We start from the raw sequence: 14,043 nt of genomic DNA, 5'->3' as shown, positions 1-14,043 counted from the left end.
TGATGGTGAGTATGATGTTGAATATGTATAGTGATTGTTGATTGGAAATGGTATTATTGGAAATTGGGATGAGGAAGGATGTATGACATGATATTGTGTTAGTCCTTTAGCCATTTGATTGAGAAGTGTTAAAATGGTTGGATGTGGTTTTGGAAATTTTGGTAAAATGTCAATATGTGAGTTGAGGATGGCTTGTTGTTGATTTTGGTACATTTTGAATGATTTCAAAGAGAAGGGTTGAAATTGGCATGTTTTGATTGATTTTGAAAAGAGTTGAAAGAGGCTTGTTTTGAAAATGGCACTTTGTGGTTTTGTATGAAAACATGGTTTTTGGGCATACTTTGACGGGACATAACTTGGACTACGGATCTCTGATTTGAGTCAAATCTGTTTAGAAATGAAATTGGATCCGGGGTGTCCATGCCGTTCGAAGAACGGGTGAAAAACGATTTAAAATGAGGAAGTTATGTCCGTCGGAAGATTGGGGGCTGAATCTGTGAATTCTGCAGTTTTTAACTTAGAAACTTTTTAGCAGAATGACCCCCGCGCGTAGGCGCACTTGGCGCGTACGCGCCGTTCTTCGAGAAAGCACCATCCACGCGTGCGCGCGGTGTGCGTGAGCGCGTCGATGCGCTGCATCGAATGCCCAGCCATTTTCCAGAGAGTTGTGCCAGAGTTGTGCCAGTTTTGTGCCTGGGCGCAAGAGCACCCACGCGTACGCGTGACTGACGCTCGTGCGCCGTTTGGCTATTTTTCAACCCACGCGTTCGCGCGTATGATGCTTGCGCGTCGATGAGTTTTAAGGCCATCCACGCGTGCGCGTGGAGTGCGCGTACGCGTGGCCCTGTTTTCATCCCAAAGTTGATTTTTGAGTTTTAAAAGCCAAATTTCATACTTCTAAGCCTCCGATCTCACTACTTATGTCTTAAATCATTATGATATGCCTAGCATGAGAAAAAGGGCTAGTGAATGTGGTAACTTGCGAGTGAAGCAAGGGGAAAAATGAATGATCATTGAGGATCAAAGATGATTATGTGAGATGCGGAGAATGGCGGTGGAAGTGCTTGTTATGCCATGGGCCGAAAGGCCGTAATTGTTAATGATATGGCTGGTTATGGATTTAACCGTGAGCCGGATGGCTAGAGTGTTGCCGTGTTACGGCGGAGCCATGTTTATGGCCAAGTATAAATGCATATATGTTGTTAATTGAATTGTGAATGTTTGCACTTCCACCATTGGAGATGAGGGTTTCCCTGGGTAGTAGCAGTGGCTAGCCACCACGTGCTCCAGGTTGAGACTCGAAGCTCTGTTATCCCAATGTCGTAAGTGTGGCCGGGCACTGTGAAAGGCCCAGATGAGCTCGCCCCCATAAATATTCACCAGTGATGGTGATGGATAAATATTCACCAATGATGGTGATGGATAAATATTCACCAGTGAGGGTGATGGATATGGATCATGATTATGATCAAGTTTATGATGAGTATAACTCGAGTTGGGGATGCATGACAGAGGGACCGTCCAATGGTTAGCTACCAGGACTTGTCGGGTTGGCTCTATAACCGACAGATGATATCATCAGCCACTAGGGACAGGCATGCATCATAAGCATACTACATGAATTGTTTGAGATTGCCTATTTGACTGCATATTACTTGCTAATTGCCTAAATGCCTTAATTGTTCTTATTTGTATATCTCTTGTCTGATATAACTGTGTTTGCTATATTATACTCCTGCTGGTGGTTGGGAGGTCTGAAGGAATTGGAAAGGGAAGTATTAGTTAGACTGAAGAATCTTTAGTCAGTTGCCACTTACGGTTTAGCTTGTTTATAAGCTTTGATATTATCTGGAGGAAGTTCTAGGATTGCCTTCGGCTTTCCTCTATTATTATGTATTATATATGTGGAAGCTGTTACCATGCTGGGGACCTCTGGTTCTCACCCATGCGGATTTTGTGGTTTTCAGATGCAGGACGCGAGGCTTCTCGTTGAGGCATGCTGGAGACTTCTGGATCTAGCGAAGATTCTTTGTTCTCGGGACTCTGTTTTGGTTTATATATCTTGTTTAGATACTTTTATCTCCATTAAATAATACAAACTGTGATGACTCCTTCTAGAGGGGATTTTGGAGAATAGGTTTTATGTATCTGTGTCCCTTTGAGTTTCCTTTGGGGTTTCCTTATTTTATTACATGTATATATTGCTATGCTCGGACCGGTTATCTTCGCAACCGGATTTTGAGTCTTGATATTCCCGTTTTTGACACTCTTTATATATATGATCTTGCGCTAGCTTATCCTTTGCTCGTTACGTTATCGATCGGAGAGTTGCGCGTTCGAGTTACGGTTTTTTGTTTACCCCTTTTTCTATAAGGCTCCTAGTTATAATCAATCATTCATACTACTATACGTACTAAATTTTTGTTTTAGAGGTCGTAATACCTTGCCATCTCTGAATTATGACTTAAGCATAAGACTCTGTATAGTAGGGTGTTACACTGTTCATAGTCGACGGCCATCTGTTGCCGCACACTACAAGGGAAACGGATACTAGCGGCAGTTATTTTTCGAATTTGTGGCAGTTCTGAAACGCCGCTAAACAGAATGCCAGCAGTATAAAGATTGCCCTCCTTAAGGGCGTGGGGATTGGATTTTGTGGCAGTTTTCAGCAACTGTTGATATAACTACCGCTAATCAGATAATTGATATTGTGGCGGTTGTAAACTATTTTTGTAAGCGGATTTAGAAAAATAATTTGCGACGGTTACACAACCACCACAAATTTATGTGCGTTTTAAAAAAATTGCGACGGTTTTGAACTGCCGCAATTTCATATACAAGCTTAAAAAAAACTGACCAACTACAATAGTTTTGTTCATACCCTGGCCCAATAATAAAGGTCCAGGGTCCAAGCAAAAAGGCCCAACCCAAAGGGTTGGCCCTCACCCAGTACCAGCATCGTCCCAGAAGTCGGTACTGAACACGACCTGCTCCAAAGAAGTCGGACACGAGGGTTAGCTGGCAGATAACACTCATTCGAATGAGTAACTGCCCCTAGAAACTCTCTAACCACTTCATAGAGCTATATCTTAACCTCCCTAAGATATGGGAACGGTTATCCACCTAAAAAGGTGGCACTACTTCAGCGGTGGTTATTGGTTCACCACTATAAATACCCTGACATCCCTCAGGTATCACTAAGTCCAATACATTCTAAACTTGCTCACACTCTTGCTAACTTAGGCATTGGAGTGTCTTTGCAGGTACCACCCCCCATTCTTCCACACGTACAAGTTGGACGGAGGAACACCGAGTTTCAGGTTCACTCGATAGTCACCTCCCTCACGCGTTTGGGCCAACCAACGTCATCCGGCCCACTAATCTCTGGTTACCCACCATAACATTGGCGCCGTTGCCGGGGACCCGAGAGATTAACCAGTGATAGCGGAAAGATCCCCTGAAGAAGGTCATGTGGAGACAGATTCTGATCAAGAGAATTTGAACACTGGAAATAATGAAGCAGATCAGAACCTCCACCAGGAAGCCAATGATCAAAATAAGGAAGGCACCTCCGGAATTAAAAATCCGAAGGTGAACTCCTCGGAGGGGCGCGAATCAGAAAAAGGACCCCCTCTCGCTAGTGAGCTTATGGGGTTAATCCATAGCCGCCTCGAGCAGCTAGAACAGGAGCGGGAACGACAAAGGGAAGCTGAAAAGAACCTAAAAGAGGAGATGGAGCGACGAAAAGAGTTAGAAAGAAAACTCTTAAAGTTAGAATCCTCCCTCAAAAGTCGGAATTCCCACGATGATAGAGAAGATTCTCCCTTAGGAGAGAAAGATCCGTTTAGCGAGGACATAATGAGGGCAAAAGTTCCGAGAAACTTTAGAAGCCCCGATATAGACCTCTACGATGGAACCACCGATCCAAAGCACCATCTGAGCAACTTTAAAAGTCAGATGTATCTGACTGACGCTTCTGACGCTACGCGATGCAAAGCTTTCCCGACAACCTTGTCAAAAGCAGCGATGAAGTGGTTCGACAGTCTCCCTCCGAGGTCAATTACCAGCTTTGAAGACCTCTCAAGAAAATTCTTGATCAGGTTCTCCATCCAGAAGGACAAAGTAAAACATGCACCAAGTCTCCTGGGAATAAAACAGGAGGCCGGGGAGTCCTTACGAGCCTATATGGAAAGGTTCAACAAAGCATGTTTGGAGATTCAAGACCTGCCCACCGAAGCAGTCATCATGGGGCTAGTCAATGGTCTTAGAGAAGGTCCCTTCTCACAGTCCATATCAAAAAGACACCCCGCCTCTTAAAATGATGTACAGGAAAGAGCTGAAAAATACATCAATATGGAAGAAAACGCTAGGCTAAGAGACCCGAGCTCGCGACTCGGACACCCTCCCCCAACGAAAGAAAGGGAGAGGGAAGCGAAGAAGAAGGAAGAGCTCGGCCTTGATAAGCCAAGGAAATATCACTCTTATACTCCATTGAAAGTTCCCGTAGTGGACGTATACAGAGAAATTTGCAATACCGAAAGGCTGCCTCCCCCCAGACCCATTAAAAATAAAAAAGGGGGGAGCCGCGGGGATTACTGTGAGTACCATAAGATATATGGGCACTCTACAAACGACTGTTACGACCTTAAAAATGTGATAGAAAAGCTGGCCAGAGAAGGTCGGCTTGACAGATATCTCATAGAAAGGTCGGACGGTCATGGAAAAAGAAAGCGAGAAGATACGGATAGAAGAGACCCACCACCACAAACTCCGGAGAGACATATCCATATGATCTCAGGAGGGTTTGCGGGAGGGGGGCTCACAAAATCCTCTCGTAAAAGACATCTCAAGAGAGTTTACCAGGTTGAAGAGGGGTCCTCCGACCTCCCAACCATTTCATTCACAAAGGAAGATGGGCGAGGAATAATCCCTGGGCACGACGACCCAGTGGTAATCACCATGATCCTGGCAAATGCCCATCTACACAGAACACTAGTAGACCAAGGAAGCTCAGCAGACATCCTCTTCAAGCCCGCTTTCGACAAACTAGGTTTAAATGAGAAAGAGTTAAGAGCTTACCCCGACACCTTGTACGGATTAGGGGACACGCCGATAAAGCCACTAGTCATCGACGTGGGATCGGCCTATAATGCTTTAATCGGCAGGGCTACCCTTAATCGACTCGGAGCGGTGGTATCGACGCCCCACCTCTGCATGAAGTTTCCGACCTCGTCGGGGATAGCAACGGTGAGGGGAGATCAGAAGCTGGCAAGGAAGTGCTACAATGAAAGCCTAAACCTGAGAGGAAAAGGCAAAGAAGTCCACACAATAGAACTCGGGGGAGCAAGGGTTGAAGAAGAGCTGCGACCACAGCCCGGGGGAAAAACTGAGGAGATTCAGGTCGGCGAAGAGGAAGGAAAAAACAATCACATAGGAGCCAACCTAGGGGAAACCCTAAGACAAGGGTTGACTAAGCTTCTAAGAGATAACTCTGATCTCTTCGCCTGGAAGGCCTCCGACATGCCTGGGATAGATCCCGAGCTCATGTCCCACAAGCTCTCGGTCTACCCAGGGTCCCGACCTGTGCAACAAAGAAGACGCAAGCTCGGCCCAGAGCGAGCCCTAGTAGTAGAAGAGCAAGTGCAGACACTCCTAGAAGCCGGCTTCATCAGAGAAGTCAAATACCCAACATGGCTAGCCAACGTAGTGCTAGTCAAAAAACAAAATGGTAAATGGAGAATGTGCGTCGACTACACTGACTTAAATAAGGCATGTCCCAAGGACCCTTATCCACTACCAAGCATTGACGCCCTAGTGGACTCTAGCTCGGGGTATCAATACCTGTCATTCATGGACGCCTACTCAGGGTATAACCAAATCCCGATGTATGAACCAGACCAGGAAAAAACATCATTCATCACGCCCAGAGCCAACTATTGCTACGTGGTCATGCCATTTGGATTGAAAAATGCAGGGGCCACATATCAGAGGCTGATGAATAAGGTGTTTTCCCCCCACTTAGGGAGCTTAATGGAAGCATATGTCGACGATATGTTGGTAAAAACCATGGAGGAAGTCGACCTCCTATCCGACCTCTCACAAGTCTTTGATACCATAAGGTTGCACGGGATGAGATTAAATCCTGCAAAGTGCGCCTTCGCAGTGGAGGCAGGAAAATTTCTAGGATTCATGCTAACACAAAGAGGGATCGAAGCCAATCCCGACAAGTGTAGAGCTATTCTAGAGATGAAAAGCCCGACTTGTTTGAGAGAAGTCCAACAGCTGAATGGCCGACTAGCAGCTCTCTCCAGATTTTTGGCAGGATCAGCATTAAGATCCCTTCCACTGTTCTCCCTACTAAAAAAGGGGCACCAGTTTGAGTGGACTCCCAAATGCGAGGAGGCGTTCCAGGAGTTCAAAAAGTTTTTGAGCCAACCTCCCATCTTGACCCGACCTATAGCCGGAAAAGACCTCGTCCTATACCTATCCGTGGCAGACAGGGCTGTCTCAGCAGCCTTGATAAGAGAAGACAAGGTCAGTCAACACCCAATCTACTTCATCAGTAAAGTTCTACAGGGCCCTGAGCTAAGGTATCACAAATTAGAAAAGTTTGCCTACTCCTTAGTAATAGCCTCTTGAAGGCTATGGCCTTACTTTCAGGCTCACACAATAAGGGTCCGCACGAACCAACCCATGAAGCAAATCCTCCAAAAGACGGATATTGCAGGAAGAATGGTACAATGGGCAATAGAGCTCTCCGAGTTCGACTTGAAGTATGAAACTCGGACGGCGATTAAAGCCCAGTGCCTCGCCGACTTCATCGCAGAATATGCAGGGGATCAAGAGGACAAACCAACTACCTGGGAACTCTACGTGGATGGATTCTCCAACAAAACAGGAAGCGGCGCAGGCATAATACTGGTAGATGAAAGGGGAACCCAGATAGAGGTTTCTCTCAAGTTTGAATTCCCAGCCTCAAATAATCAGGCAGAATACGAAGCCTTGATCGCAGGATTGAAGCTGGCAGAAGAGGTCGGTGCTATGAAGGTGATGGTATACAGCGACTCCCAAGTGGTGACCTCCCAAATAAGTGGGGAATATCAGGCAAAGGACCCAAATATGAAAAGGTACTTGGAAAAAGCTTCGGAGCTCCTGGGGCGCTTTGCAGAAACCGAGGTGAAACACATAACTCGGGATCTAAACAGCAGAGCAGACGCCCTATCCAAGCTAGCAAGTACCAAGCCAGGAGGAAATAACAGAAGCTTGATTCAAGAGACTCTCCAGGAACCTTCAGTGGTAAAAACGGAAGACACACTAGAAGCCTTTGAAGTGGTCGGATTAAACCTCGGATGGATGAACCCCTTAGTCGAATACCTAAAATTCGACATCCTCCCTAAAGAGGAAAAAGAAGCCCAAAAAATCCGAAGGGAAGCGCAACACTATACCTTGGTGAAAAATGTTCTCTATAGAAGGGGGATATCAACACCATTGCTAAAGTGTGTACCGACCTCAAAAGCCACCGAGGTGTTGGAGGAGGTGCATAGTGGAATCTGCGGGAATCATCTCGGAGCCAGGTCATTGGCCAGGAAAGTGATCCGAGCAGGATTCTACTGGCCAACCTTACAGAAAGATGCCACAGAATTTGTGAAAAAGTGCCAGCCATGTCAAATGCATGCAAATTTTCACGTGGCTCCCCCAGAAGAGCTCATTAGTATCACTTCTCCATGGCCCTTTGCAAAATGGGGAATGGATTTGTTAGGTCCTTTTCCCCAGGCGCCAGGACAAGTTAAATACCTAATAGTGGGAATAGATTACTTCACAAAGTGGATAGAAGCAGAACCACTGGCCACCATCACTGCACAAAGAAGTCGGAGGTTCCTCTACAAAAATATAATCACAAGGTATGGGATACCTTATTCCATTACCACAGATAACGGAACCCAGTTCACCGACTCCACCTTTAGAAGCCTGGTAGCCAGTATGAAAATTAAACACCAGTTCACCTCGGTGGAACACCCACAAGCCAATGGGCAAGCCGAAGCAGCCAACAAAGTCATCTTGGCAGGGCTGAAGAAAAGGTTACAAGAGGCGAAAGGAGCTTGGGCTGAAGAGCTCCAACAAGTACTATGGGCTTACAGAACAACCCCCCAATCCGCCACTGGAGAAACACCCTTCCGACTAGTCTATGGCGTAGAAGCCATGATCCCAATAGAGGTCAATGAGCAAAGCCCAAGAGTGATTTTCCACGACGAGATCGGGAATATACAGGGGCACAAAGAAGAACTTGACTTGCTCCCTGAAGTCCGAGAAAAAGCCCAGATAAGAGAAGCAGCGTTGAAACAAAGGATGACTATAAGATACAACAAAAAAGTCATTCGAAGGAGTTTCACCCCTGACGACTTAGTCTTAATCAGAAAAAACATTGGAGTCAACAAATCGGGGAGGGAAAGCTCGCTGCTAATTGGAAAGGACCATACAAGGTCAAAGAGGTCTTAGGGAAGGGCTATTATAAGGTGACCGACTTAGGCGGCACCGAGTTACCAAGGTCATGGCATGCTTGTAATATGAAAAGGTACTACAGTTAAAAGCAAACTCTACTCCCTGATGTACTCTTTTCCCAGCTTCATGATTTTTTCCCAGAATCAAAGGGTTTTTTCTGAAGAAAGGTTTTTAACAAGGCATCACAGTAGGGGCTAAGGGAAATAAATTATCAAAAGCCCTTAGTAGCAATAAGGTACCTCCTCAATTAATAAAGATCTCTTTCATTTTAAATATCTCTTTCAAATTCCCTTTTTATTTTTCTTTCTACGAAACGCGCCGATTTAAGCTCGAAAAAACGTGAAAATCCCATGAACCGACCTAGATGGTCGTCAGGATAAAACGACGAGGTACAAGTCGGCGTAAAGAGGCTATAGAAGTCGATCATGATAAACTCGGGAGCAGTCCGACTCACAAGGCGGAATGCGAAACCGAGTAAAATTTAAATGAATCGCAAAAGTAGCCTGAGTCACGAAAAACTCAATAAAACAAAATTGAGTACTAGGAATAACAAAAAGAGATAAGGAAAAACTAAGAAAAAGGCTGCCTTAAGAATCAAGGAAATTCAGAAAAGCAGGCAAGTCCCAAAGAAAAGGTTTTTTCCAGAAAAGATCAAAGAGTCAAAGGAACCACGAAAAGCATGCGCGCATAAGGTAACTCAAAACCCTTATCCAAAAAGGGCATTTATTTAACGCTAAATTAAACCCCTATTTAAAAAGGGCATTACTGTTTTGTTTACGGCCTTAAAAGGCCAAAAAATTGTTCAAAACACCAACAAATAAATATAAAGAGTTTAAAAAGAGGGGCCCACAGGCCGGGCCCCAATAGCCAAAATCACTTTTTTAGAAGATCACCACCAGCAGAGTCAGGGGGAACGCCAGGAGCAGGAGTTGAAGAGGAAGTCGGAGGAACGGTAGAAGAACTCGGAGCGTCCTTAGAGCGAGGAGGGGACTCTACGATCCTCTGCCCCCGAGTCTTTAAATCAGACTCAGACTCCACTATGGGGACAGGAGGATCCACGATGGCACCATCAATAACAATCTTATCAGGGTCCAAAGGAGAAAGGTCCAAGTCAGGAGCAATAACTCCGACCTGTTCCTTGAAAATCCTCCAGGCCTCGTCAGCACCATCCGCAATAGAGTCCTCCAACTCGGTATAGGCCTTCCGAGCGTTCAGCAAATCATTCTTTACAGACACAAGATCAGCAAACAAACTGTTGTAGCTGGCTTGCGCTGCTTTCCTCAAATCCATCTCCATGTTGCATTGGGCTTGCAACTTCTTCCCCTTCTCTCTGAGGCTGTCCCTCTCCTCCGTCAGTTTGGCGACTTTCCCCTCCAACTCCTTCTCATGCTCCTGATATATACGAAGCCTACCCTCCAGCTCCTCGACCCTCGAGGTCGTCCCTAAAGAGCTGATGGGAGTCTTCTCAAATATATCCAAGAGTTTGCCACAAACCCCCGCCGTCTTGAGACTCTCCTCAACCACAGTAGTGAGGTAGTGCCGAACAGAAACATCATCCATACTCATACGAGCATGAGGATAGATGTTCTTTCGGACGAACGCAAGAGCGTCCGCCTCACCAGAAGCGCCAGACTCTAAGGTCTTGCGCTTCTTTGGCTCTGGTTCGGGAGTAGGTCGGACGGGAGGGGGTGGCAGAGAAGGAGCAGAGGAAGAAATTACAATAGGTTGAGAGGGAGTCCCAACGTTCCGAGGAGGAGGAGGAGGAGAGACAACCGTCCTAACACCTCCAGACCTGGCTCGAGACTTCGCCTTGGCTTCCTGAACCCTCTGGTAAGACTCTTGAGCGTTTTTCTTTGCCATCTCTGCAAAAACAAATTGGTAGCTAAAATCAGACAAAGTCGGTAAAAGAAATTGCAAGTCGGAAATAAGCAAGAAACGCAAAAAGCTACCTAATTGTGACTGGACAAAGGCCGGCGACCCCTGGAGAAATTTTTTAGTATCCAAGTATGGGGCCCTCCCCCACACTTCTCGGAGGAACCCCACAATGGCTGCCTCGACCTCGTTTAGGTCATCTAGACCATATTTCTCGCAGGGGGAGGCCTCCAGCCAATATAAAGGAAATCGGGGAGAAGAATGCTCATCCAGGAAAAAGGGGTGGTGACCCTCTACAGCTTGCACTTTGAAAAAGTAGTTCTTGAAGTCGTGAAAGGACTCGTCAAAAAGGGTAAAAAGCCTCCGACCTTGTATGGCTCGAAAGGACACCCACTGTTGCTTATTATTTAGCCCACTGAAGGGCTTGGTCATATGGAAAAGGTAAAAGAAAATCCTCAGAGAAGTCGGAAACTCTAGAGCCTGGCTGATAAATTGATAAATTTTCAGAAAACCCCAAGAGTTGGGGTGAAGCTGGGTGGGAGCCACTCGGCAATGACGCAATACAGACATTTTAAACTCTGAAAAGGGGAGAAAAATGCCCAAACGAGTGACCATACTCTCATACATAAAAAAGAAATGAGGGGCCGTCTCGTCAGCCCTCCCGAAACAAACCCGGTCTTCTGGACCCGGGACTATCAACTCATACTTCGGCTCATCTTCTTCAGAAGTACAAATTCTATAGTGAGTACGTAGGTGGGTGATAAATTCAGTGTCAACTGAGGGCTCCTCCCCTAGGACCGTAACATCGACCCACTGGGAGAGAGCATCTACGGAAGCCATTTCTTTTTCTTAAAAAAGGGTGACAAGAAACCTACAAAAGAAAAGGAAAATCAACACACGGTCTCTAAGGGAAGGGGTGTGGAATTAAAGCCTACAAACCAAATGTACCTACAAGATAAAAACACGCAAATAGAACGAATGTTACAGAAGGGGAAAAAGCTAACCTTTAAGTCTGAAATCAAGACTGGAGGTAGTAAAAGCCTTCGAAACGCAAGAACGCAGCACGAACAAATGCAAGGGAAATTTGAAAGATCGCAGAAACGAAACAACGAAAGAGAGGGAAAGTATTTATAAGAACGTTAGGGGCATAATGGTAAAATCGGGGCAATCATTAATGAAGATGCACCGTTACCAAGGCCATTAAAGCCCTACGCACACCCCTAACGGACACGACGCTTGATTAGACGTAACTGTCAGAACCAAAAGGTCACAAAAAACCACGTCGGTTCTTAAACCATCACGTCGGTCCTCTTGCAAATCGGCTACGAACACGAGTTAAATACTCGAACCCAAATCCTAAAAAGAAATTGGGCTCGAGTAGGGGCACTGTTCATACCCTGGCCCAATAATAAAGGTCCAGGGTCCAAGCAAAAAGGCCCAACCCAAAGGGTTGGCCCTCACCCAGTACCAGCATCGTCCCAGAAGTCGGTACTGAACACGACCTGCTCCAAAGAAGTCGGACACGAGGGTTAGCTGGCAGATAACACTCATTCGAATGAGTAACTGCCCCTAGAAACTCTCTAACCACTTCATAGAGCTATATCTTAACCTCCCTAAGATATGGGAACGGTTATCCACCTAAAAAGGTGGCACTACTTCAGCGGTGGTTATTGGTTCACCACTATAAATACCCTGACATCCCTCAGGTATCACTAAGTCCAATACATTCTAAACTTGCTCACACTCTTGCTAACTTAGGCATTGGAGTGTCTTTGCAGGTACCACCCCCCATTCTTCCACACGTACAAGTCGGACGGAGGAACACCGAGTTTCAGGTTCACTCGATAGTCACCTCCCTCACGCGTTTGGGCCAACCAACGTCATCCAGCCCACTAATCTCTGGTTACCCACCGTAACAAGTTTATACCGTTTTTCTTTATTATAATCTATTTTCTTTAAATTATATTTATTAAACTTGAGTTATTAACATAAAAAAATACTAAATAAACTACTAAACATAATTCCAAAATGTTAACTAAAAATATTTATTTGTAAATTATTTACTCGAAAAATATTGAACAATACAAAACTACTATGCTAAAAATATTTATTATCTTCAAGTGCATCTTGCCCCACATCATCTTTATGAACTTTGCCTAATTTGGCCAGTTATCATTAGCAGATTGACCATAATGTCCCGAACCAGTCAAATTTACTGTATATTGGTAATATAAAGAAAACACAAAAGGTCAAACAATCATTTTGGGTGATTCCAGTCTATGATATCACTAGAAGTGTCTCATCCTTACACTTTTCATGCCCAACTGGAGAACAAGCTAATGTCACTTAATGCAGGAAATGTAGCAGTACTGCGTGGTATCCTCCATGCGCTGCTTCTCACCTTTGATTTCTACCAACACTAAGTAAGGAAATGCCATATGAACCTATGAAAATAGCTGAAATTGGATTTCTTTTCTTAATTTAAAGACAAATCTCTACGTCCTTGCAACTACACACACATGCATTAAACATGGAGTGACAGGAAGCACCTGTGGCACCATGAGCTGGCGCAGAATCCCTATAATGTTTCTCCATGCAATCCAATCACTTCCTAATTTAATAGTCTAATGACACAAACAACAAGTAAGACATCATTACATAATCACTCAAACTCAACAAAAAGATTCTGAAAAGTGCCACAATTATTAATCATTTTGTATCTCTATAGGCGTAACCCACATTGATCAACACCACTTTCACACTTCGTTACATTCAACATTTCACAAAAAGGGTGAAACTGCAAAGTCAACATAGAGGTCAAAACCAAATATAACCCATAAAATGAAACCAACTTAGCTCAACCAGGCTATAGTTATAGATAGATTAATCATAACAACTACCAACACCACTTGACCCCAGACCTAATAATGCAATTCCCCACACACTACCACTTCTTAAACTACACAAACTAAGTTCCTACACCAATCTAGTTAAAATCAAATATACACAATGTACCACATGCATAATTATACAACCTTTTAGATTGAATTAACCGATAAATAGATCAATAACTTTTTACAATATATATATATATATATATATATATATATATATATATATATATATATATATATATATATATATATATATATATATATATATATATATATCTTACCGATAGCTCAAGCTAACTTTTTAGAGAAATTAGTGAAGACCCACATGCTAGATAAGCCAATCATTCATGAAAAATACTAAAATCTAAACAAAAAAATTAAAACTTTTGAATCAATTGGTTAACTTGATAAGTTAAAAAAAAATAAAAACAGAGAGGAAGTATATCAGAGGAGTTACCTTCAACAATCATGGAGAAGAGTGATAACCAGAGGAAATTTGAATGGGAAGTGAAGAGCTTACGTAAAAGCAGAGATTAATTGTTTCTTATTTTTTTATTTCCATTCAAAGCTGAACTTCCTCCCTCTTCTTTTGCCACCGGAGAAGTAGAACAAGCAAAGAGGTGACAATGATTTTCACAACAAATGTACACGCATATAATTTGCTGAAGACAGCATACTTCCTGTAAATCCTGAAAAATAAGACATAATAACTGTAACGTCCCGTCTAGCAAAATACCTTGCTTAAGTTAGGGTATTTCCACTAGGAAGAACATTACGT

The 14,043-nt window shown here is 44.1% G+C and overlaps 1 protein-coding gene across 1 annotated transcript; it reads right to left on the bottom strand.

Annotated features, from left to right (window-relative positions):
* Positions 1-9,372: 9,372 nt before the first annotated feature.
* Positions 9,373-13,735, bottom strand: LOC148549147 (uncharacterized). Its single transcript, XM_088496142.1, has 2 exons — positions 13,723-13,735; positions 9,373-10,361 (listed from the first exon to the last, which is right to left on the bottom strand). The coding sequence occupies exons 1-2, from the start codon at positions 13,733-13,735 to the stop codon at positions 9,373-9,375; spliced, it is 1,002 nt and encodes a 333-aa protein (XP_088352268.1).
* Between the last annotated feature and the right edge of the window lie 308 nt (positions 13,736-14,043).

The sequence above is a fragment of the Arachis ipaensis genome, chromosome B8 (genome assembly GCF_059453495.1).
Source record: "Arachis ipaensis isolate K30076 ecotype BB chromosome B8, ASM5945349v1, whole genome shotgun sequence".
Classification (NCBI taxonomy): domain Eukaryota; kingdom Viridiplantae; phylum Streptophyta; class Magnoliopsida; order Fabales; family Fabaceae; genus Arachis; species Arachis ipaensis.
Note: the sequence above shows the minus strand (reverse complement) of the source record. Positions and strands in the feature narration are given on the sequence as shown.